This window comes from Haematobia irritans, chromosome 4 (assembly GCF_050003625.1).
Source record: "Haematobia irritans isolate KBUSLIRL chromosome 4, ASM5000362v1, whole genome shotgun sequence".
NCBI classification, from domain to species: Eukaryota; Metazoa; Arthropoda; class Insecta; order Diptera; family Muscidae; genus Haematobia; species Haematobia irritans.
This window is the reverse complement of record NC_134400.1, coordinates 32,074,366-32,098,768: the sequence shown is the minus strand read 5'-3', so window position 1 is coordinate 32,098,768 and position 24,403 is coordinate 32,074,366. Positions and strand designations below refer to the sequence as shown.

At 30.7% G+C, this 24,403-nt stretch overlaps 1 protein-coding gene across 4 annotated transcripts in view; it reads left to right on the top strand.

Annotated features, from left to right (window-relative positions):
* LOC142233684 (venom acid phosphatase Acph-1-like) overlaps positions 1-24,403 on the top strand; it is a 32,962-nt gene that overhangs the window by 4,211 nt on the left and 4,348 nt on the right. For 2 of the 4 annotated variants that reach the window (XM_075304683.1, XM_075304682.1), the window contains exons 3-4: positions 13,282-13,380; positions 24,170-24,253. In XM_075304683.1, coding sequence (XP_075160798.1) covers positions 13,282-13,380; positions 24,170-24,253 — 183 coding nt within the window. Of the gene's footprint in view, positions 1-8,292; positions 8,332-12,855; positions 12,895-13,281; positions 13,381-24,169; positions 24,254-24,403 lie in introns of those variants that run through there. The other 2 variants (XM_075304684.1, XM_075304685.1) reach the window with 2 other exon arrangements.

The following is a 24,403-nucleotide window of genomic DNA, read 5'->3' as shown; positions in this document are numbered from 1 at the left end:
TTATTTGTAGACTTAACTATACATAACTTTTTATACCCTCCATCATAGGATGGGGGTATATTAACTTTGTCATTCCGTTTCTAACACATCGAAATATTGCTCTAAGACCCCATAAAGTATATATATTCTGGGTCGTGGTGAAATTCTGAGTCGATCTAAGCATGTGCGTCCGTCCGTCCGTCCGTCTGTTGAAATCACGCTAACTCCCGACGAAACAAGCTATCGACTTGAAACTTGGCACAAGTAGTTGTTATCGATGTAGGTCGGATGGTATTGAAAATGGGCCATATCGGTCCACTTTTACATATAGCCCCATATAAAGGGACCCTCAGATTTGGCTTGTGGAGCCTCTAACAGAACCATATTTCATCCGATCCGGCCGAAATTTGGTACATGGTGTTAGTATATGGTCTCTAATAACCATGCAAAAATTTGTCCACATCGGTTAATAATTCAATGATTTAAGCCGATATGTTCATGGTAATTAAAGGAATAGGAAAAACAATTAGGTAATATGGGGAAAAATTTTAAAATTTGAAGCAGAACAAAAAGTGAAGCAGATTTTTGGAAGAAGGAGTGACGAAGTAAATTTTATGAAAATGAAGCAAAATACTTCGATTGAAGTAGTAGCGGCAGCACTGATTGGTCCATATCAAGTTCATAATTATAGCCCCCATACAAGCGACCCCCATATTTCAATTCTGGTTCTCCACGTACCGTGCAAAAAGTCCATATCGATTCGTAATTATTTGTAGTCCTAACTATACATAACTTTTTTGTCTAATATATACCACGTATGGACTAACTCACAATTTAGAAAACGATGTTAAGAAGTTTTAAGATACCACAACCCAAGTAATTCGATTGTGGATGACAGTCTTTCGTAGAAGTTTCTACGCAATCCATGGTGGATGGTACATAAGATTCGGCCTGGCCGCACTTACGGCTGTATATACATGTTTCTATTATAATGTATATTCATCAAACCTTTTACTTGAAGAATTGCCAGCTTTTGATGTTGTTTGTCTTAGCAAAAGTTCTACTTGACACGTCTACAGACTATGATGGTCGTTGGTCAACGTCCCAAAATGCGTAATAGGTACTTATTACTGGTAGATCCTCTTAGAATTTAAATATGTATATTTTAAAGCGTTGCTCTTAAAAATTTCCAAAAAAGTAGCACAAAAGAGTAGTACATTGTAATTCGTTAAATTGGCCCTGTAAAGGCTATGAATTGCTTAAATAAATGGAAATAAAAATAAATGAATTTTATAATACTGAGGCAAACGATGTTTAAGCCATTTGTGATGATGACAACTCTTCCAGTGATGGTTCTCTTGTAGTGGCTTCAAACATTGCTTGCATTCATTTTTGAGGAATTTCTTTAGTAGACAATGTGCATTTCTCAAACATTTTGCTTGAATAATTGCCTGCTTTTTATGTGATTTGTTTTAGCAAAAGTTCTATTTGCCAAAGGGTTAATATTGCCATGTCCGCTAATCATGATGGTCGATGGTCACTGCACAACTGTCCCAAATTCGTAATAGGTACCTATTACAACTAGATCGTCTTACAATTTCAAATAATAGAATTTTAAAAATATGTATACTTTAGAGAGTTACTCCTAATAATTTCTAAAAATGTATCACTTTCAATAAAAAGTGGCACACAAATTTCAAAAAAGAGGCACACTTTTTAATAACGGAAAAAATAAGTGTTTTCTTATGATTAGATGTAAATAAACCCAACAATCGTTTCATCTTCATTTAATTGAAAATTAATACTTGAATTGAAAGAGTGCATGAAGAACCCGGTTTACGTACTACAGAAAAAATCATTGCATACTTTCAGGCGTTACAATTGTCCACTTGATAACACAATGATTTGAAAAGAAGAAGCGCTCAAAATTAGAGTATTGGACGCATTAGTTAGACTTTATGTTAAGGCATGGATCACATCCGGACTCCGATATCAAAATGTATGAAAACTATTGCACTAGAAAAAGGAATTATTAAAAAGTAATAAATAAATCAATAAATAATTTCGACATTTTACAAACAATATGAAAAAAAACTAACACAAAAATTGTAAAATGCCTGGCATTTAGGGGCACATAAGTAATTGAAAATCGATCATGTAAAGTATCATTGTATTGCGAAACGAAAATTATAACCTAATTTTAATTTCCACATATGTATATAGAGAACATTAGAATTATGACACTATGATATTCTCAAGATCATTTATAAAAAAAAAAAAATATTTTAATTTATCATATATTTGTTTTATATTTTGCATTTGTACAACAAGTAAAATGTCACATGAAATCCAACCAGCATGATCTATTTTATATACATGAATTCCAATGAATTTATCTCCATGACAATATAACCTACTTGGTAATATCAACAGTTTTATGAAATATGCGTTACGCGATATTGACAATTTTAAATTTTGTAGGGCCTACATTTAAAACTAAGTACTAATATTGATTATAATGGCAATGTATTCAGAAGAGATTCGATAAAATTTTAAATGATCAGGGACCGAAATATGGCAAGGACGAATTTCGCTTAATCTCCACCATAGATTGCGTACAAAGTTTTAGTAAAGACGGCCATCCACAATCGAATTTTTTCGGTTATTGTAAATGTTGCCTTAACATTGTTTTCTTAGTAAGTGTAAGTTACTGCACATTAAATACCTATTTAAGACACCTTAGTTCTTTATCGGTTAACCCTTACGAACCTGTGGGCAACTTTTTGTATTTTGAAACTCACTGTCAGCGCTTTTTTGTTTTTCGTTCATAAAGCTAATTTGGTTGTCAATTAGCAATTTTTTTTTTTCATAAATACGCACGTGCCTCAAGAAAAAAATATGTGCGAATTTAAAAAGAGGTTTTTATACACGTGACTTTTTTCAAAAATTACAACTTAAATGCTGAAAGTTTTTATTAAATCTGTTGTAGTACATGTCAAATAAAATATTTCCGGAAGTCAGATCGTAGAATTGTAAAAACAACAACAGATTCGAAATTTTTATACCCTCCACAATAGGATGGGGGGGTTTATTAACTTTGTCATTCCGTTTGTAACACATCAAAATATTGCTCTAAGACCCCACAAAGTATATATATTATTCTTGGTCGTGTTGAAATTCTGAGTCGATCTGAGCATGTCCGTCCGTCTGTTGAAATCACGCTAACTTCCGATCGAGCTATCGACTTGAAACTTGGCACAAGTAGTTGTTATTCATGTAGATCAGATGGTATTGCAAATGGGACATATCCACTTTTACGTATAGCCCCCATATAAACGGACCCCTAAATTTGGCTTCGGGTCCTCTAAGAGAAGCAAACATGGTGTTAGTATATGGTCTCTAACAACCATGCAAAAATTGGTCCACACCGGCTCATAATTATATATAGCCCCCCATATAAACCGATCCCCCAATTTAACTTGCAGAGCCTCTAAGAGAAACAAATTTCCTCCGATGCGGCTGCCATTTGGTACATGATGTTAGTATATGGTCTCTAATGACCATGCAAAAATTGGTCCACATCGGTCCGTAATTATATATAGCCCCCATATAAACCGATCACCAGATTTGACCTTCGGAGCCTCTTGAAAAACCAAAACTCATCTGATTCAGTTGACATTTGGTACGTGGTGTTAATATATGGCATCAAACACCCATGCAAAAATTGGTCGAAATCGGTCAATAATTATATATAGGCCCCATATAAACCGATCCTAAGATTTGACCTCCGGAGCCCCTTGGAAGAGCAAAATTCATCCGATTCGGTTGAAAATTTGGTACGTGATGTTAGTATATGGTATCCAACAACCATGCAGGAATTGGTTCATATCAGTCCATAATTATTTATAGCCCCCATATAAACCGATCCTCAGATTTGACCTCTGGTGCTTTTTGGACAAGCAAAATTCATCCGATCTGGTTGAAATTTGGTACGTGGTGGTAGTATATGATATTTAACAACCATTCCAAAAGTGGTCCATATCAGTCCATAATTATATATAGCCCCAATATAAACCGATCCCGAGACTTGGTTTTGGAGCCTCTTGGAGGAGCAAATTTCATCAGAGTCAGTTGAAATTTGGTACATTGTGCTAGTATATGGCCGTTAACAACCATGCCTAACTAGGTCCATATCGGTCTATAGTTATATATAGCCCTCAGATAGATCACACAAAAATTGGTCCATATCAAGTTCATAATTCTATATAGCCCCCATATTTCAATTCTGGCTCTCTACGTACCGTGCAAAAGTCCATGTCGATTCGTAATTACTTGTAGACTTACCTATACATAACTTTTTTGTCTAATAACATATATACCACGTATGGGCTAACTCACAATTTAGAAAACGATGTTAAGAAGTTTTAACCCTTTCACTACCGATGTCCACTTAGAAGGACATTCGAAAAAGACACCAAATTCGATTTTTCCACTTAGTTTCGATTTATTTCTCGATGTTATTTTAAAGTAGAGGCTTTAATCTAAATAAGCTATAAATATTGTCCATATTGGTGAGGTCTAAAATACATTTTTATAAACTTCTTTAACAATAAACGAAAAAAACGAAAATTTGAGACAATTTTTGTTCTGTATGTTTCTAGTAAATGTAAACGTCCATTTACTAGAAACATAACAAAAACTATAACTGATACTTTTACGGGATGTTTTTTGTATTTTTTCTCACACTATGAAAGATATTATAGGCCAAATAGCGCTTATTTTCACAAGGCCATTTGGTCACAATTCAAGAATCAAATTTTCAGAACAAGCTCATATAGTTCTTGAAGTAATTTATTTCAATTTTATTTTTTATTTTTTTTTTTTTATTTATTTATTTGTGTCATTTTAGTACAACAAGACATAAAATCTTATAAATGATATATATACATTCTGTTAGTACAAGTAAAAACAGAAGAAAAACAAGTATATAAAGCACTAAGTTCGGCCGGGCCGAATCTTAAATACCCACCACCATGAACTAAATATTAGGGTTTCCTTTGAAATTTCAGGAGGGCTTGAGGAATTGAGGACACTTCCCGAAGATAAATATAAAGATTTCACCTATGAGGACTATATCAGATTCTGGATTTATAAGAACCATTGTTGTTTGAGTTTTAGAGGAATCATTAACATTTCTTGTAAGTGTACAAGAAAATTATAAAATAACGTCTTGACTTGAAATCTTAAATCTGTAGATTTTCACCCGAGAAGTAAAATCTGGAAAGTTTACATTGAGTTTCAAGCATTTTTCATGATCAGTGCGCCTTCTATACTAAAATATGGACCGATACTCACCATTTTCGGCACACCTCTTTATGGTCCTAAAATACCTCTAGATTTCCAATTTCAGACAAATTGGATAAAAACTACGGTTTCTATAAGTCCAAGACCCCAAATCGGGAGGTCGTTTTATATGGGGACCATACCAAAACTTGGACCGATACTCACAATTTTTGGCACACGTATTTGTGGTCCTACGTATTTGTGGTCCTACAATACCTCTAGATTTCCAATTTCAGGTAAATTGAATAAAAACTGCGGTTTCTATAAGCCCAAGAAGTAAAATCGGGAGATCGGTCTACATGGGGGCTATACCAAAATATGGACCGATACTCACAATTTTTGGCACACGTATTTGTGGTCCTACAATACCTCTAGATTTCCAATTTCAGGTAAATTGAATAAAAACTGCGGTTTCTATAAGCCCAAGAAGTAAAATCGGGAGATCAGTCTATATGGGGGCTATACCAAAACATGGACCGATACTCACCATTTTCAGCACACCTCTTTATGGTCCTAAAATACCTCTAGATTTCCAATTTCAGACAAATTGGATAAAAACTACGGCTTCTATAAGCCCAAGACCCCAAATCGGGAGGTTGTTTTATATGGGGACCATACCAAAACATGGACCGATACTCACAATTTTTGGCACACCTCTTTGTGGCCATAAAGTACCTCTAGATTTCTTATTTCAGGCAAATTGGATAAAAACTACGATTTCTATAAGCCCAAGACCCCAAATCGGGAGGTCGGTTTATATGGGGACTATATCAAAACCTGGACCGATATAGCCCATCTTCGAACTTGACCTGCCTGCAGACAAAAGACGAGTTTGTGCAAAATTTCAGCACGATTGCTTCATTATTGAAGACTGTAGCGTGATAACGGAAATCGATATTTCGATGTGTTACAAACGGAATGACAAACTTATTATACCCCCGTCACCATTCTATGGTGGTGGGTATAATAAATGTTTTTATCATTAGGTTTATTTCGGTAGTGCAAGGGTTAAGATACCGCACCCCAAGTAATTCGATTGTGGATGACAGTCTTTCGTAGAAGTTTCTACGCAATCCATGATGGATGAAGTTAGCGTGATTTCAACAGACGGACGGACATGCTCAGATCGACTTAGAATTTCACCACGACCCAGAATCTATATACTTTATGGGGTCTTAGAGCAATATTTCGATGTGTTACAAACGGAATGACAAAGTTAATATACCCCCATCCCCCATCTATGGTGGAGGGTATAACAATTAAAAGTATCAATTATTTTTTTAACTGGATTAATTAATTTTCTAATTGATTTTAAATTAAATTTTTTAATTGATACTATCATTTCTGTGATTAAAGACATTTTAATTTCGTGATTAAAGACAAAAAAATATTTTTTTGTGTGTAGTATACCCCCATCACCATCCTACTGTGGTGGCCACAAAAATGACATTTTTCTTTGAATACCAAAAATAACACCTCTTATTAGAAACATTGAATTTTTATTTCTCGGTCATAAATCTTCACTGTACCCTAATGTACGAACAAATGTCTAAAGTTAGATTTGTGTTTGTAACTTGTGTACAAAATCAATTTCCAGTGTCGAGTATGTAATAGACGCTTTGTGTATGCCATAGATAATGTGAGCAATTAAACACGGAATTAAAGCAAAGCCAACCCCGGTTATTTAATCGTCACTCAAGAATATTTGTTCTCTCTCCCTCTCTTAGTGTTTCCCTCTTTGGTGTTTTGTTTGTTTTGTATTCGTAGAGTGATCGTAGATTTGACATGAGTCAACGTGAGATACGATTTTTAATTAGTTTCTATCAAATTTTTTTTTTTTTTGTATGTCTATACCCAGTATGTATGTAAGTTTCTTTAATAGCAAATATAAGTAAAGATGTGTGTTAAATCAAAGCTATAGTTCACGTTTAGTTTCGAAGTAAAAAAAAAATAAAACGAACAAAATCTTTTTAGTAGCCGAAGCCAAAAGACAATGAGATTATTTGATAATTTAGAAAACGAGTTTTATTTTTTTTAATAATTACGAGCTTGATCAGAAGATACTAGCACACAAATACAAGGCAAAATTTTTCAAGATTAATTTAAAGCATTGCAATGAAGGGATTGCGCTATTTCATAATTATTGATTTGTAACATATGTTCGTGAAGACACAACACTTTATTAAAAACAAGTAAGGAAAATCTAAAGTCGGGCGGGGCGGACTATATTATACCTTGCACCACTTTGTAGATCTAAATTTTCGATACCATATCACATCCGTCAAATGTGTTGGGTGCTATATATAAAGGTTTGTCCCAAATACATACACTTAAATATCACTCGATCTGAACAGAATTTGATAGACTTCTACAAAAGCTATAGACTCAAAATTTAATGCAAAAAAATATGGGAAACATTTAAATCTGAAGCAATTTTAAGGAAACTTCGCAAAAGTTTATTTATGATTTATCGCTCGATATATATGTATTAGAAGTTTAGGAAAATTAGAGTCATTTTTACAACTTTTCGACTAAGCAGTGGCGATTTTACAAGGAAAATGTTGGTATTTTGACCATTTTTGTCGAAATCAGAAAAACATATATATGGGAGCTATATCTAAATCTGAACCGATTTCAACCAAATTTGGCACGCATAGCAACAATGCTTATTCTCCTCCCTGTGCAAAATTTCAACTAAATCGGAGTAAAAAATATGAATGTAAATCGGGCGAAAACTATATATGGGAGCTTGATCAGAAGATACTAGCACACAAATACAAGGCAAAATTTTTCAAGATTAATTTAAAGCATTGCAATGAAGGGATTTCGCTATTTCATAATTATTGATTTGTAACATATGTTCGTGGAGACACAACACTTTATTAAAAACAAGTAAGGAAAATCTAAAGTCGGGCGGGGCGGACTATATTATACCTTGCACCACTTTGTAGATCTAAATTTTCGATACCATATCACATCCGTCAAATGTGTTGGGTGCTATATATAAAGGTTTGTCCCAAATACATACACTTAAATATCACTCGATCTGAACAGAATTTGATAGACTTCTACAAAAGCTATAGACTCAAAATTTAATGCAAAAAAATATGGGAAACATTTAAATCTGAAGCAATTTTAAGGAAACTTCGCAAAAGTTTATTTATGATTTATCGCTCGATATATATGTATTAGAAGTTTAGGAAAATTAGAGTCATTTTTACAACTTTTCGACTAAGCAGTGGCGATTTTACAAGGAAAATGTTGGTATTTTGACCATTTTTGTCGAAATCAGAAAAACATATATATGGGAGCTATATCTAAATCTGAACCGATTTCAACCAAATTTGGCACGCATAGCAACAATGCTTATTCTCCTCCCTGTGCAAAATTTCAACTAAATCGGAGTAAAAAATATGAATGTAAATCGGGCGAAAACTATATATGGGAGCTATATTTAAATCTGAACCGATTTCAACCAAATTTGGTACAGACAGTTGGAATGTTATTTCTACTTCCTGTGCAAAATTTCAAGTAAATCGGAGTAAAAGATTGGCCACTGTGGTCATATGAGTGTAAATCGGGCGAACGATATATATGGGAGCTATATCTAAATCGGAACCGATTTCAATAAAATTTGGCACACTTGACTATAGTACTAATTGTTCTTCTTGTGCAAAATTTTTCTCTGGCTTCTGGGGCCGAATCTGGGACGAAATATATATATGGGAGCTATATCTGTAATCTGAACCGATTTCTTCCAAAATCAATAGGGTTCTATTCTGAGACAAAATACATACTTGTACCAAATTCTAAGTCTATTGGACTAAAACTGCGACCTAGACTTTGATCACAAAAATGTGTTCCCTGAGAGACGTACATTGCTATACTCAGGAGCCCACCCTGAGCATTTTTGCCAAAGACACCATGTGTCTATCTCGTCTCCTTCTTGGTGTTCCAAACATATGGACTAACTTATAATACCCTGTTCTACAGTTTGGCGCAGGGTATAAAAATCAAGTATATAGAAATTATACAAAAAATCATTCAATTTTTGGGATTTTATTCAACGTTAGGGTAGCGTAAATTTACAATACCATCAGACCTATAATTTTAGGATCTTACACCAATATTTTTATGTTATATGTTACAAATACTAACAAAGTTAGTATATCGCCCATCCCACGGTGTATGGTATAAAGATTATTAATATTCGTTCTTAAGTAGATAAAGTAATCGGTTGTATCTTTACTCGATAATGCTGAAGGTTACAATAAACAAATTTTTATCAAAAGAAAACAAAATGTGAAATTACAACCACAATAAAATTGATATGAATAAAAAAACAAAAACACTACAGATGTTCACACAACGTAACGTACACAGCTCATGTTTGTAGGAAATGAAGCATCTACGATGGCTGTAATTGTTAAATAGTATGGTAAAAAACAACAACAACCAAAAAACAACTTATCAGTAAAATTAACAAAATTTTCTAAAGAAATAACATTTTGACAACATATTCTATAGAAATAAAATGTTGATAAAATTTTCTATGGAAATCAAATTTTCGCAATAAAATTGTGATAAAATATTCTACAGAAATAAAATTTTGACAAAAATTTCTAAATAGTATGGCAAAAAACAACAACAACAACCAAAATAACAACTTATTAGTAAAATGAAGAAAATTTTCTAAAGAAATAAAAATTCGAAAAAATTTTCCATAGAATTAAAATCTTGACAAAATTTGCTATAGACATAAAATTTTGACAAAATTTTCTATACAAATAACATTTTCACAAAATTTTCTATAAAAATAAAATTTTGACAAAATTGTCTATATATATAAAATAATGACAAAATTGTGCATAGAAATAAAATTTTGACCAAATTTTCTATAGCAATAAAATTTTGACAAATTTGTCTATAAAAATAAAATTTTGAAAAATTGTGTATAGAAATAAAATTTTGACAAGAGTTTCTATAGAAACAAATTTTTGACGAAATTTTCTATACGAGTAGATGTAAAATTGTGAGAAAAATTTTCTATAGAAATAAAATTTAAAAAAAATTTTCTAAAGAAGTAAAATTTTGACAAAATTGTCTATAAAGGGTGATGGTCAAAATTTGGTCAAGGGAAAACGCGTGTAAATCGTTTATTTAAAAAATCAAATTAAATTTCTTTTTCAAGTTCAATTGGTATAAAATTCAGGAAAAATATTCAGTTAGGCTTTCGCTTTTTCAAATCCGAATTGCCGGGCCTAACGTAGGTTTCGTCGTCCATTACCACGCAGTCAAACTTCGTCAGCATGTCGTGTACAGCCTCCGGGATCGCGCTTTGGCCGTCGTATTTTGTTTATCATCGCGATTTGGAGTCACTACCTTCTTGTAAGTCGATAGTCCGGCTCGTTTTTTGGCTCGATGCACGGTTGTAGACGATACACCCAGCTTATTTGCGGCATCTCGGAGAGAGAGGTTAGGGTTTCGCTTGAAACTACCGGCAACTCTCTTTGTCGTCTCAGCGGCTTCCGGTTTTCGATTTCCCCCCGATCCAGACTTCCTGGCTGTCGACAAACGTTCCCCAAGGTTAGGTTAGGTTAGGTTATGTGGCAGCCCGATGTATCAGGCTCACTTAGACTATTCAGTCCATTGTGATACCACAGTGGTGAACTTCTCTCTTATCACTGAGTGCTGCCCGATTCCATGTTAAGCTCAATGACAAGGGACCTCCTTTTTATAGCCGAGTCCGAACGGCGTTCCACATTCCAGTGAAACCACTTAGAGAAGCTTTGAAACCCTCAGAAATGTCACCAGCATTACTGAGGTGGGATAATCCACCGCCGAAGAACTTTTTGGTGTTCGGTCGTAGCAGGAATCGAACCCACGACCTTGTGTATGCAAGGCGGGCATGCTAACCATTGCACCACGGTGGCTCCCCAAACACTTTAATTACATTTGTAACGGTTGATTTGGCAACTTTTAGCGATTTTGCCAGCTTTGCGTGCGAGTAGCTCGGATTTTCGCGATGCGCGAGCAAAATTTTGATACGCTGCTCTTCTTGCTTGGACGGCATTTTGACAACTGAAGTATGAATTCCAAAATCAAAATAGGAGCAACATTCTACACAAACACACCTTCAAAATGAGGGATGTTCAGGTTTTTTAAATGAAAAATTGAAAGAAATGCGTCAAGTTTATATTGACCAAATTTTGACCGTGTCACCCTTTAGAAATAATATTTTGCCAAAATTTTCTATAGAAATAAAATTTTAAGAAAATTTTCTAAAGAAATAATGTTTTGAAAATATTTTGTATAGAAATGAAATTTTTCTATGGAAATAAAATTTTGTCAAAATTTTCTATAGAAATAAAATGTTGACAAAATTTATAGAAATTAAAATTTTGAGAAAATTTTCTATGGAATAAAATAAAATTTTGAGAAAATTTTCTATAGAAATAAAATATTGACAAAATTTATAGAAATTAAAATTTTGAGAAAATTTCATATAGCAGTAAAATCTTGGCAAACAGATTTTCTATAGAAATAAAATTTTGAGAAAATTTCATATAGCAGTAAAATCTTGGCAAACAGATTTTCTATAGAAATAAAATTGTGACAAAATTTTCTATAGAAATAAAATTTTGACAAAATGTACAAAAATTAAATGTGGACATCATAGTTTCTGGTACAATTTCCACCAAATTTTGCTAAATTATTTGCTATAGAAATAATAAAATTTTGACAAAATTTTCTATACCAAAAAGATATGACAAATTTTACTATAGGAATAAAATTTTGAAAATTTTTTCTATAGAAATAAAATTTTGACAATATATTCTATAGTTATTAATTTTTGCAAAATTTTCTATAGAAATAAAATTTTAACAAAATTTTCTATAGAAATAAAATTGTGAATAAAATGTTGACATTATTTTTGGTAGTTTTTTGTACAATTTCTTCCAATTTTTGGTAATTTTTTTTTTCAAATACTTTGATTATGAAAAATTTCCGTTAAAAATCTACAAATTGTTTAGTTGTTTTGTACGTTTATCGAATATCGATTTTATTTTATTCTCTATGTATTTTTTCTATTTGTCATTATGGAATCAATTTAATCCTTGCTTATAAATTGATATGCAAGTAAAACAAAAAGAAAAAACAAAAATAGTAAATGGACATTGATTCACATTTGCATGAAATCCAAATTACCGATAACATCTAAACATATTGGAGGCTGGTAAACTAATATGTAAATTAGTGAATGTTATAGCCGGCAGGCAGTGTCTATTTTAATTACGAGCGGTCGTTATCAAATTCAAAATAAATTATTTTAATTTTACCCCTATCAGATTGAAACAAAAAAATTAAATAAATAAATATCTTAGTATGGCTGTATGTGTAATTGTTTGCAGGGCAAAGTGTGTGCACCCCAGAATGTTGGAAGAATTTTAAATTAGTTTTCTGTATTTTTTTTTTATTTCGTGGATTAATGAAATTGTATATTCATTAATATACTACCCCAGTATTTTCTATGAGTTTTTCAGTATTTGAATAATGGCAAAATTATCAAAGGTAATGTCACAAAGATTAATGCACTGGCAAAAAAGACCTCTCAACAAATATATGCGGCCTTGACGAATCTTAAATTTTCTCGACCAGGGAACTCATACGATCAGTTTCTTTGAAAACATCTACTCGTAATGGATTGCCTTTTATATGTTAAGATGTTATTTTAAATTTTGAGTTTAATTAATAATTTTTAAATTTTAAGCCAATCGAATAAAAATTGAGACTTAAATGCCCTCAAGAAGTCAAATATCAAGAAAATCGGTTAAAAATTGCACTTTAACTGCTTTCGAAAGTTCAGTCTAAGTATAGATTATGTTAAAAAAAAAAAATTTAAAGCATTTCAATTTAATATGCTGGTAATAATGATATACATTTCTTTCTGTGTTTTAGATATTCCGCCATGGGCCACGAACTCCAGCTGATACCTATCCAAATGATCCCCATGTCAATCAAACCTTTTTCCCCTATGGATGGGGCCATATAACAAATGTAAGTACACTGAAAAAAAAGCATACTCGGTTCCAAAGATTTTGTCTTTTCTTTAAAAAATTTGGTATTGATTCCGAGCCAAAGAAGCGGAGAATACAAGTAAGGATACTTTTGAGACACAATTCTCTTTTAAATTTAGGTTTTGTGTACTTGCTTCTAGGAAGCAAATTTTAATTTTTCGCTTTCTCAGCTTTTTTTCTTCATATGCTATCAAAGACCTTTAAAAACGAGTTAACGGCAACTTTATTTTCCAAATTAAGACTCGACTTCCAGTAGAAATTATGCTATGATTGAAGTAAAAAACTTCTTTAAAATAAAGTTTTGAAAAACATGTCCTATATTTGAACGATTTTTTGCTTTGTAGTCAAGATGCAAAAAGACAACAAATTTAAAGACAATTTCATTAAATTTAAAGAATTTTTCTGAATTATTAAAGTCAAGTTAACCTTAGACTATAAATTTTTTCTTTCATGTTAAGATATTTTTAAGTCAAATCACATGACCCATTTTTAAGTCAAATCACTTAATTATAAGGACAATACGACTTCATTGAAAAATTTATCGACTTTTGTATTCGTTTTTTAAAGACATATTTCATGTCCGACCTCACGACAATATTTTTTTCAGTGTATGAAACATACACTCACTCACCAAATTCTAATTACAGAGCAATCACAATAAAATTTTTTCTACAAATCTGTCTCTCAGATATGTGAAGAATTTAAAGAAAATCGTCGACTTTTTAATGAAACAATTCAATGTTTTTTTGAAACAATCACTTAAGAAAAGCTAAAAATAAATCCTTATGTAAATGGAAATTTGGTTTGAAAAAGTAACAAAAAACATCTCCACTGGAATGCGTCAAGCACTAGTATGAAGTATAAGTGGCATAGTTGTTCTACAAATGGCAGGATTCCAATTCATTCTGAGGTTATTAAATGCGTTGTTCATAAGGATGACGTATGCGACTGCATTTTTAACACCGCACATATTCAATAACACGGACGTAGTAGCCGATTTTGAGATAGAGAGAGAGAGAAAGAAAGAAAGTTTTACAAAAAGGCTACCAAATTTTATTTCTATAGAAAATTTTGTCAAAATTTTATTTCTAAGAAAATTTTGCTAAAATTTTGTTTCTATAGAAAATTTTGTCAAAATTTTATTTCTATAGAAAATTTTGTCAAAATTTTATTCCTATAGAAAATATTTGTAAAATTTTATTTCTGTAGAAAATTTGATCAAAATTTTATTTCTAAAGAAATTTTGTCAAAATTTTATTTCTATCGAAAATTTTGTAATATTTTTTGGTTTTTAAGAAATATCTGTTAAAATTTTATTTCTAAGAAAATTTTGTTAAAAATGTATTTCTAAAGAAAATTTTGTCAGAATTTTATTTCTATAGAAAACATTGTAAACATTTTATTTCTGTAGCAAATTTTGTCACAATTTTTTTCTTTAGACAATTTTGTCAAAATTTTATTTTTAAAGAAAATTTTGTTAAAATTTTATTTCCATAGAAAATTTTCTTAAAATTTTATTTCCATAGAAAATTTTTTTTTTTTTTTTTTATTTATTTACGACAATACAATAAGCCAGAAAGGCCAATAATAGCGCATTGCCTCTATAACTAATTAATTATATAAAATCTAAAGTAAATTTATCATTTAATTAAATAACAATATGAATGAATTTTTAGAAAAAGTGTAGAATATATAAGTGCAAACCAAATAAGCAAAAATAAAGCAAATAATAAAAATAAAAACTAAAAATAAAAATAAAAATATGGCTAAAGGTTCAAATAATATCCACCAATACTTATTCCAGAAAATAAGGATAACTACCATTGGCAATGACAGACATTTTTATTAATTAATTTATTATATAAATCATTCATTCAAAAACCTCTGTAACAGGAATTGCTTAAATTGGTAAACAGTAAAGTTGAAGCACCTCAGTGTTAACGGGAGAGAATTCCAAATTCTAGCAACGGACACTATGTACGATCTCTCGAATGTAGAACAGGAAATCTGAGGTATGTTAATCTGTGGGTTCCTAACAGAATGGGAGAAAATAAATTTCGAGAGTAAATCTGCGGGTGACGATCTCTGAATAGCCTTATAGAAAAAAATCAGTTTACGCAATGAAACATATTGTTCAAAATTACATCCAAGGAATTCTCTGACATAGTCACTGACATGATCAAACCTACGAAGACCGTATACAAAACGCACTATTCTATTGACGATAAGCCTGATCCTGTCTCTATTATAGTGTTGAGTGCATGATACCAATTCAAGGCAGTAGTTCACCTGAGTCATTAGGAACGCAAAACCCATCATATGTCTCACCGGAAGAGGCAAATTCAGTCCACAACAGTACAATTTCCTAAGTCCCAATGTGACCCTGGAGGAAACATAATCAATATGGTGACTAAAGTTCAAACAATCATCAATCATCACCCCTAGGCACTTAGTACTGTCAACGAATTCAATATTAGTACCACACATATGAATCCTCGGATATGAAAACAAACGATGACCGGTACGGAACATAACCGCCTTAGTCTTGTCCGGATTGGGAACAAAGCCATTGTCCGTCAACCACTCAGAAAGAGACCGCAAATTATCATTAATCCCTGACTCAAGAACAAGTGAAATTCCCCTAAAGCCAGTAAAGATCAGCTGAACGTCATCTGCATATAAGTAGGGTCTGACCACGTTCAAATCTAGGCAATCCACACAGTCATCAACAAACATTATGAAAAACAGTGGTCCCAACACAGAGCCCTGGGGCACACCACAAGACAGATCTGCCACATATGAATCACGGTCACCCATACGCACAAACTGAGACCTTTTCACTAAGTATGACCAAACCATCTTACATGCAGATGACGTAAAACCATATTTCGTATGCAGCTTCCTTACTAACATTGAATGATTCAGACGGTCAAAAGCCTTTGACAAATCCAAGGACACCATAACACAATCATCGCCAGCATTCAGCCTCTCCCTGACATACTCCGTCATAGTTAACAGCATTGCAGCTGTATTGTAACCCTTTCTGTAGGCATATTGATGCTCACCGAGAACTCCACTTGAAAAAACACGTTCAACTATTTGAGTTTTGAGTATATATTCCATTACCTTGGAGAGAGATGGGAGGATACTTATTGGGCGGAGGTTGTCACATACAAATGACTTGCCCCTTTTAGGCACCGGAACAATCCGCGATAGTTTCCAATCATCAGGATAGGTAGAAGTCATTATAATGGAGTTACAAAGGTGCAGAATGTGACCTGAGATGTAGGGAAAAACTATCTTTATAAATTTCAATGGAATCCCATCTGTTCCAATCGCATCAGATTTCACGCTAGCCAAAGCCATATATAAATCAGACATTTCAATACAGTCAAATGAAAAAGTGCCACCCGAGTAATCCATATAAGTCATATCAAAATCAATACCAATACTTCCAGCTCCACCATTTACAACAAACGCCCTGTTAATCTCATCAACATCCACTTCACCTAAGCAACCATTCCTGTCCTCCGAACATCTACTATTAAAGATTTTCCAAATCTCTTTCTGATTTGCCCTATTAAAAAGATCTCGATGATGACGCATCCTATACTTCCTAATTAAAGACTTAGCCTTGTTTCTCTTCCTACAGAAATATGTCCTATTCTCCAAAGAAGGTTCATTGCGAAATGCACGATAGGCAGCGTCACGCTCACGTCTAGCAATTACTACCTCTCTTTTCTTCATCCACGGGTCACCTTTTGCGCTAACTCGAAAACTAACAGTAGGAACATGTTCAAAAAGGACTTTCAATAAGGAATTCAAAACGTGAAGCTTCTCATTAACATCATTGGTGAAGTAAAAATACGTAAAATCAAAATCATCTATGTAAGACTTTAAACCCTCAATACTGATAGCATCATAATTCCTGTACTCAATGCATGTAAATGTCCGTGAAAAAGAATACGCAAATGATGCAAAAATAAGGGCATGGTGAGATAGAGATGGAACAGAAGTCTGGCCAGTGAATAACAATTTGTTAACATCACTTATAAGAAAAAAATCCAACAAGGATGTAGAATTGTGGGAGGGGTCCCAGTGTGTCGGAATCGAGTTATGGACAATAGATAGTCCCAATCTACTACAAACCGACCTAACACCAGACGCAGTACTAATATTAAACAGGTTCATGTTAAAATCGCCCATAACTATTACCTGCTCATACGTCATTAAAAGGTCCCCCAACTGATCCTCAATAACATCAAAATTCCCATGCGGCAAGTAAACCACCCCAACAAGAATTCTACTATTACCACAAGTGATCTCAACGAATATCGATTCACACATACCATACATGTCGCCCAAATAAACTGTCTTGAATTTCAACGAATTCGATATATAAATCCCAACACCTCCCCCACGACGAGACGGTCTGTCATTTCTGCAAAAAGTATAGTCAGGTATTGAAACCGACCTATTCGAAATATGAGGCTTGAGCCAAGTCTCGGTCAAACCAAGTACACTCACATGAGAATTAAGGACTAAGTCCTTAAGTTCATCAAATTTGACAGATGTATTAGAAGGGTTAATGCTCTGACAGTTAATATGCGCTATATTGAGATCTCTCCCTCTACTAGCAAATACTTCATTGAAATCTAAATCAATGCCAATTGTAGGTCCCAAATTCGAACTAAGGGACATCATAGTAAGAAAATATTATTTGAACCTTTAGCCATTTAAGAAATAATAAGAAAAAGAAAGAGTATTTAAAAGCCATACAATTGGAAATATATCTCTAAACACATGAACCAAGTTCTCGACAGCAAAATTCAAGAGAAAAAGGCATAAATGAAATCGGGAAAATATATGTTCTTAAAAATATTATATTGAAGGTGTTGTCTTAATTCAATGAGATCATAAAAAAAAAACTAAATACTAAATCCCACAATATTCTTATGGCTAGCAATATAATAACCAAAAGAATACAAGGCTTCAACATATTGTATAATTCAATTTCAATTCATAGCTCAATTTGTAAGAAACCTCAGGGACCATAAATGTCTGATCCACATACTTCTTAAGCTAAAAGAAGTGCGGGACAGTTATATAATTATATATATTATATTATCCCTTCTCCTGGTTCTCGTATCAACCTGGATGCCAATATAGCCAAATGCATGAAAAGTAGTCAGAACAACAACAACAAGTTCTCTTCTTTTGGAACAAACATACACAAAAAAAATCTTTATTCAATGGCGAAATTAATTGATCCAATTAATTCTTTAATTGAAAAGTTTCCAATCCCAGAAATGATGAGTTCACTTAAAAAATCAATTTAGAAATTAATTGTTCCAATCAATAATTTGATCCAATCAAAAAATTTAATTGACACCATTACCCCTTGTGATTGATTTTTGCTTCAATTGAAAAAAAAAAAACTTGTTGAATCAATTAAATTAAATTTTTGATTTAAAAATTTTAACACTAATCAAGACATTAACTGGAAAATTATTTGGAAAATTTTAGCGATTTTTTTCTGTGTAGGTCGCAACAAAAACAACTAAAAAAGAGACTATGTTAATTGACAGCCAGGAAAAGGGATATTATAAAATATCAATGCAAAATTTACAAATAAGTAGTAATGAGATACACCTCTGGAATAAGTACAACAGAAAATAAAAATAAATAAGAGAAGTGCATAATATATGCTAACATATTAGTCATCAACATCAGCCACATTGGAAAAGTCTTCATTAGATTCAACAACAACAACATTCGTCTCAGCAACATCATACTCCGCAGCAACAGCACCAATACTAACATTATTAGTCTCAGATCCATAAGCGGAAACTACACTCTCAATACGCGCATTATCTATATTCCGCCCAGATTGGTTCTTTGCACTTGCTGTAGGTAGATTAGAGTCACCCCCTTTATTATGAGCATCCACCAAGATATGACCAAAACGATTAAATAATTCGTCGTACTCAAAAATTTCTTCGGAATTATCCTTAAAATGTATCTTTACTCTCGGCAGGTCAGAGTTAAGGATTCTGAACTTTGCTATCAGGTCATCTTTTCTCAAAACAAGGCAGAGTTTTCTCATTTTACCACCATTCTTCGTAAGATGATCATTCAGATAAATCTTTCTTTGATCATTGCCACCAAGCACATCCGATAGCCGCAAACTTCTCCTACTGAAGTAATTTTTCATTATAGTATCTCGCACAAGAACTGAATGAAACTTTATTAGAACATTTTTCCTGTTGTTTATAAATTTGCAAACGGTCATCTCATTCTCGGCCACATTAACATTCAAAACTTTGAAAGTTTTCATTACTGTCTCTTTCACCCTAGTATCATTACGCGGTAAACCACCAATCAGGATATCAAATTTATTCCAACGACTCTGGAGAATTTCATTACTATCTTTCAGCTCCTTAATCTCTCGCTTTGCAAATTGGTCAACTTCAACCACTTTTGTCTGGCAATTGGTCACATCAACTTTGAGGTTATTAATATCAACATCAACTCCTTCTACTTTTGACAGTAGACTGTCCAGCTTGTTGTTGACTCCTACATTTTGTGCACGAAACTCAGCTCTCAGTTCGATGTACCCAACGTTTGCATCAGTTGGAGGTAGGTCAACACAGGTGGAACAGTTAATTCCAAATTTACCCTTCGACTTAGACAGGAAATTGACATGTTCTAGTGGCACATCCAAACAGGTAGCATGATACCACTTATGACAGCTCGAACATTTAACACTGGTTTGTGTCTTGCTGATATTTTTACCACAAGTTGAAAAAGAGCAAATAGTACTGGGCGCCATGGTATAAATAAAGAAATCCAGATAACTTCTAATCGAAATGTAAATGTTTTGTTGTTTGTTGTGAATGCAATCGCAAGAATGAATGACACAAAACAAAATGAAGAAACTTCAATTGGCAGTATTGAGGTTATGTTGCGGCTACTGTATAAAAACTCATTTTACAGTTGAATTTTTATTCATACTTAAAGTTTGTGTAATATCCTTGATGCAGCTACTCAAGTTCTATCCATTCCATCCGTTGTCATGCTAATTCAAACAAAATTTCCCGAGTTATTGACCTTTTTCTACAAGAACTCCACAGCCAACAAAAAAACTTTAACTTGACATCGCCAGTGTTGCCATGTTGTTAAAACGGATATTTCGATTTTGTTAAAACTTTATTTTTAGGGAAAATTTTATCAAAATTTTATTCGAAAAATTTTATTTCTATAGAAAATTTTGCCAAAATTTCATTTCTATAGCAAATTTTGTCACAAATTTTTTCTTTAGACATTTTTTTCAAAATTTTATTTTTAAAGAAAATTTTGTCAACATTTCATTTCTATAGCAAATTTTGTCAAAATTTTATTTCTACAGATTTTTTTTTAATTCTAGTTCTTTGGGAAATTTGGAAAAATTAAATTTTTTCTGTTAAAATTTTATTTCTAAGAAAATTTTGTTAAAAATGTATTTCTAAATTTTGTATTTCTAAAATTGTATTTCTATAGAAAATTTTCATCAAAATTTTATCTATTTAGAAAATTTTGTCAAAATTTTGTTTCTATAGAAAATTTTATTTCTATAGAAAATTTTATTAAAATTTTATTCGAAAAATTTTATTTCTATAGAAAATTTTCTAAAACTTTTATCTCTATAGAAAATTTTCTAAAAATTTTATTTCTTTAGAAAATTTTGTCAAAATTTTATTTCTCTAGAAAATTTTGTGAAAATTTTATTTCCATAGAAAATTTTGTCCAAATTTTATTTTTAAAGAAAAATTTGTCAAAATTTCATTTCTATAGCAAATTTTGTCACAATTTTTTTCTTTAGACAATTTTGTCATTTATTTCTATAGAAAATTTTGTCAAAATTTTATTTTTGTAGAAAATTTAGTTAATTTTTTTTTATAGAAAATTTTGTCACAATTAAATTGAAAATATTTGTAAAATTTTATTTCTGTTGAAAATTTGATCAAAATTTTATTTCTATAGAAATTTTGTCAAGATTTTATTTCTATCGAAAATTTTGTAATATTTTTTGGTTTTTTAGAAATATCTGTTAAAATTTTATTTCTAAAAAAAATTTGTTAAAAATGTATTTCTAAAGAAAATTTTGTCAGAATTTTATTTCTATAGAAAACATTGTGAACATTTTAGACAATTTCGTCAAAATTTTATTTTTAAAGAAAATTTTGTTAATTTTTTTTCTATAGAAAATTTTTTTAAAATTTTATTTCCATAGAAAATTTTGTTAAAATTTTATTTCTAGGGAAAATTTTATCAAAATTTTATCCGAAAAACTTTATTTCGATAGAAACTTTTGTGAAAATTTTATTGCTATAGAAAATTTTGTCAACGTTTTATTTCCATTGGAAATTTTGTACAAATTTTATTTTTAAAGAAATTTTTGTCAAAATTTCATTTCTATAGCAAATTGTGTCTAAACTTTATTTCTATAGAAAATTTTGTCAAAATTCTATTTCTATAGAAAATTTTGTCAAAATTTTATTTCTATAGCAAATTTTGTCAAAATTTTGTTTCTATAGAAAATTTTGTCAAAATTGTATTTCTATAGAAAATTTTCATCAAAATTTTATTTATTTCGAAAATTTTGTCACAATTTTATTTCTATAGAAAATTTTATTAAAACTTTATTTCTAGAGAAAATTTTATCAAAATTTTAATCGAAAAATTTTATTTCTATAGAAAATTTTGTCAAAATTTTATTTCTATAGCAAATTTTGTCACAATTTTTTTCTTTACACAATTTTTTCAAAATTTTATTTTTAAAGAAAATTTTTTCAAAATTGTATTTCTATAGAAAATTTAGTAAAAATTTTATTTCTACGGATTTTTTTAATTTTACTTCTATTGGAAATTTGGAAAAATTTAATTTTTTCTGTTAAAATTTTATTTCAAAGAAAATTTTGTTAAAACTGTATTTCTAAATTTTGTGTTTCTAAAATTGTATTTCTATAGAAAATTTTCATCAAAATTTTATTTATTTAGAAAATTTTGTCAAAATTTTATTTCTATAGAAAATTTTATTAAAACTTTATTTCTAGAGAAAATTTTATCAAAATATTATTCGAAAAGTTTTATTTCTATAGAAAATTTTTTTAAAAATTTTATTTTTATAAAAAATTTTCTAAAAATTTTGTTTCTCTAGAAAATTTTGTCCAAGTTTTATTTTTAAAGAAAAATTTGTCAAAATTTCATTTCTAGAGCAAATTTTGTCACAATTTTTTTCCTTTAGACAATTTTGTCATTTATTTCTTTAGAAAATTTTGTCAAAATTTTATTTTTATAGAAAATTTAGTTAATTTTTTTATAGAAAATTTTGTCAAAATTAAATTAAAAATATTTGTAAAATTTTATTTCTGTAGAAAATTTGATCACAATTTTATTTCTATCGAAAATTTTCTAATATTTTTTGGTTTTTTAGAAATATCTATTAAAATTTTTATTCTAAGAAAATTTTGTCAACATTATATTTCTATAGAAAATTTTGTAAAAATCTTATTTTTATAAAATTTTGTTAAATTTGTTTTTCTATAGAAAATTTTGTCAAAATTTTATTGCTATAGAAAATATTTGTAAAATTTTATTTCTGTAGAAAATTTGATCAACATTTTATTTCTATAGAAATTTTGTCAAAATTTTTTTTCTATCGAAAATTTTGAATATTTTTTGGTTTATTAGAAATATCTGTAAACATTTTATTTCTAAGAAAATTTTGTTAAAATATATTTCTAATGAAAAATTTGTCAGAATTTTATTTCTATAGAAAACTTTGTCAACATTTTATTTCTAAAGAAAATTTTGTCAACTTTTTATTTCTATAGAAAATTTTGTCGAAATTTTATTTTTATAGAAAATTTTGTCAAATTTTTTTTTTCTATAGAAAATTTTGTCAAAATTTTATTTCTACAGAAAATTTTGCTAAAACTTTATTTCTAGAGAAACTTTATCAACATTTTATTTCTATAGAAAATTTTTGCAAAATTTTATTTCGAAACGAAATTTTTTGCCAATTTGTGTCTTTAGAAAATTCTGTCAAAATTTTATTTCTATAAAAATTTTTGTCAAAATATTATTTCTATAGAAATTTTTGTCAACATTTTATTTCTAAAAAATAAAATTGGTCAAAATTTTATTTCTATAGAAAATGTTGTCAAATTTTATTTCTATAGAAAATTTTGTCAAAATTTTATTTTTATACAAAATTTTGTCAAAATTTTATTTCTATAGAAAATTTTGCAAAAACTTTATTTCTAGAGAAAATTTATCAAAATTTTATTTTTATTGAAAATTTTGTCAAAATTTTATTTCTATTGTGAAATTCTACCAACTGCGTCAACCGTGCCTGCTATCCGCTTTACCATATTTTTTTGGCTATGGCCCTGCTTTCAATATTTCTCGGAACCCTTATTGCAGTTAACAAACTTTTCCTTTTTTTTTGCAAAAATGTTTACGTTTTTTTTTGTTTCTTCCTTTCTGTTGTACAACTGTGTTCCTGCCGGGGCTACCGATGATGATGGTGATGACGATGTTCCTACATTTCTACTTGGAAATAAATCACTGCATGATGAATGTGTGGCTTGTATGTGCATGTAATCCTTTTGATGATGACTTCTCCACAAACGAAACATTCCCGTCGACTTATTTTACGGATTTATGGACACTCTGTGAACGGCTAATAAACAATGACGGGCATTTTCAACGATTCCATGATGCAGAGTGGCAAACGGGAGTTATTTAATATAGGCACATGGATGCGTAAACGTTATGGTAACTTTTTGGGCAATATGTATTTTCCAAATGTAAGTATATGATGGTACATGTGAAGAAAACAAAAACAAACGCGTCTTACACTGATAGAAAAAGTTTTGTGATACATAATTAAAATGAAAAATAAGAAAATTAATAAATATCATGCACTTGTTCATTATAGTAATGTGTTTTTTACTTAC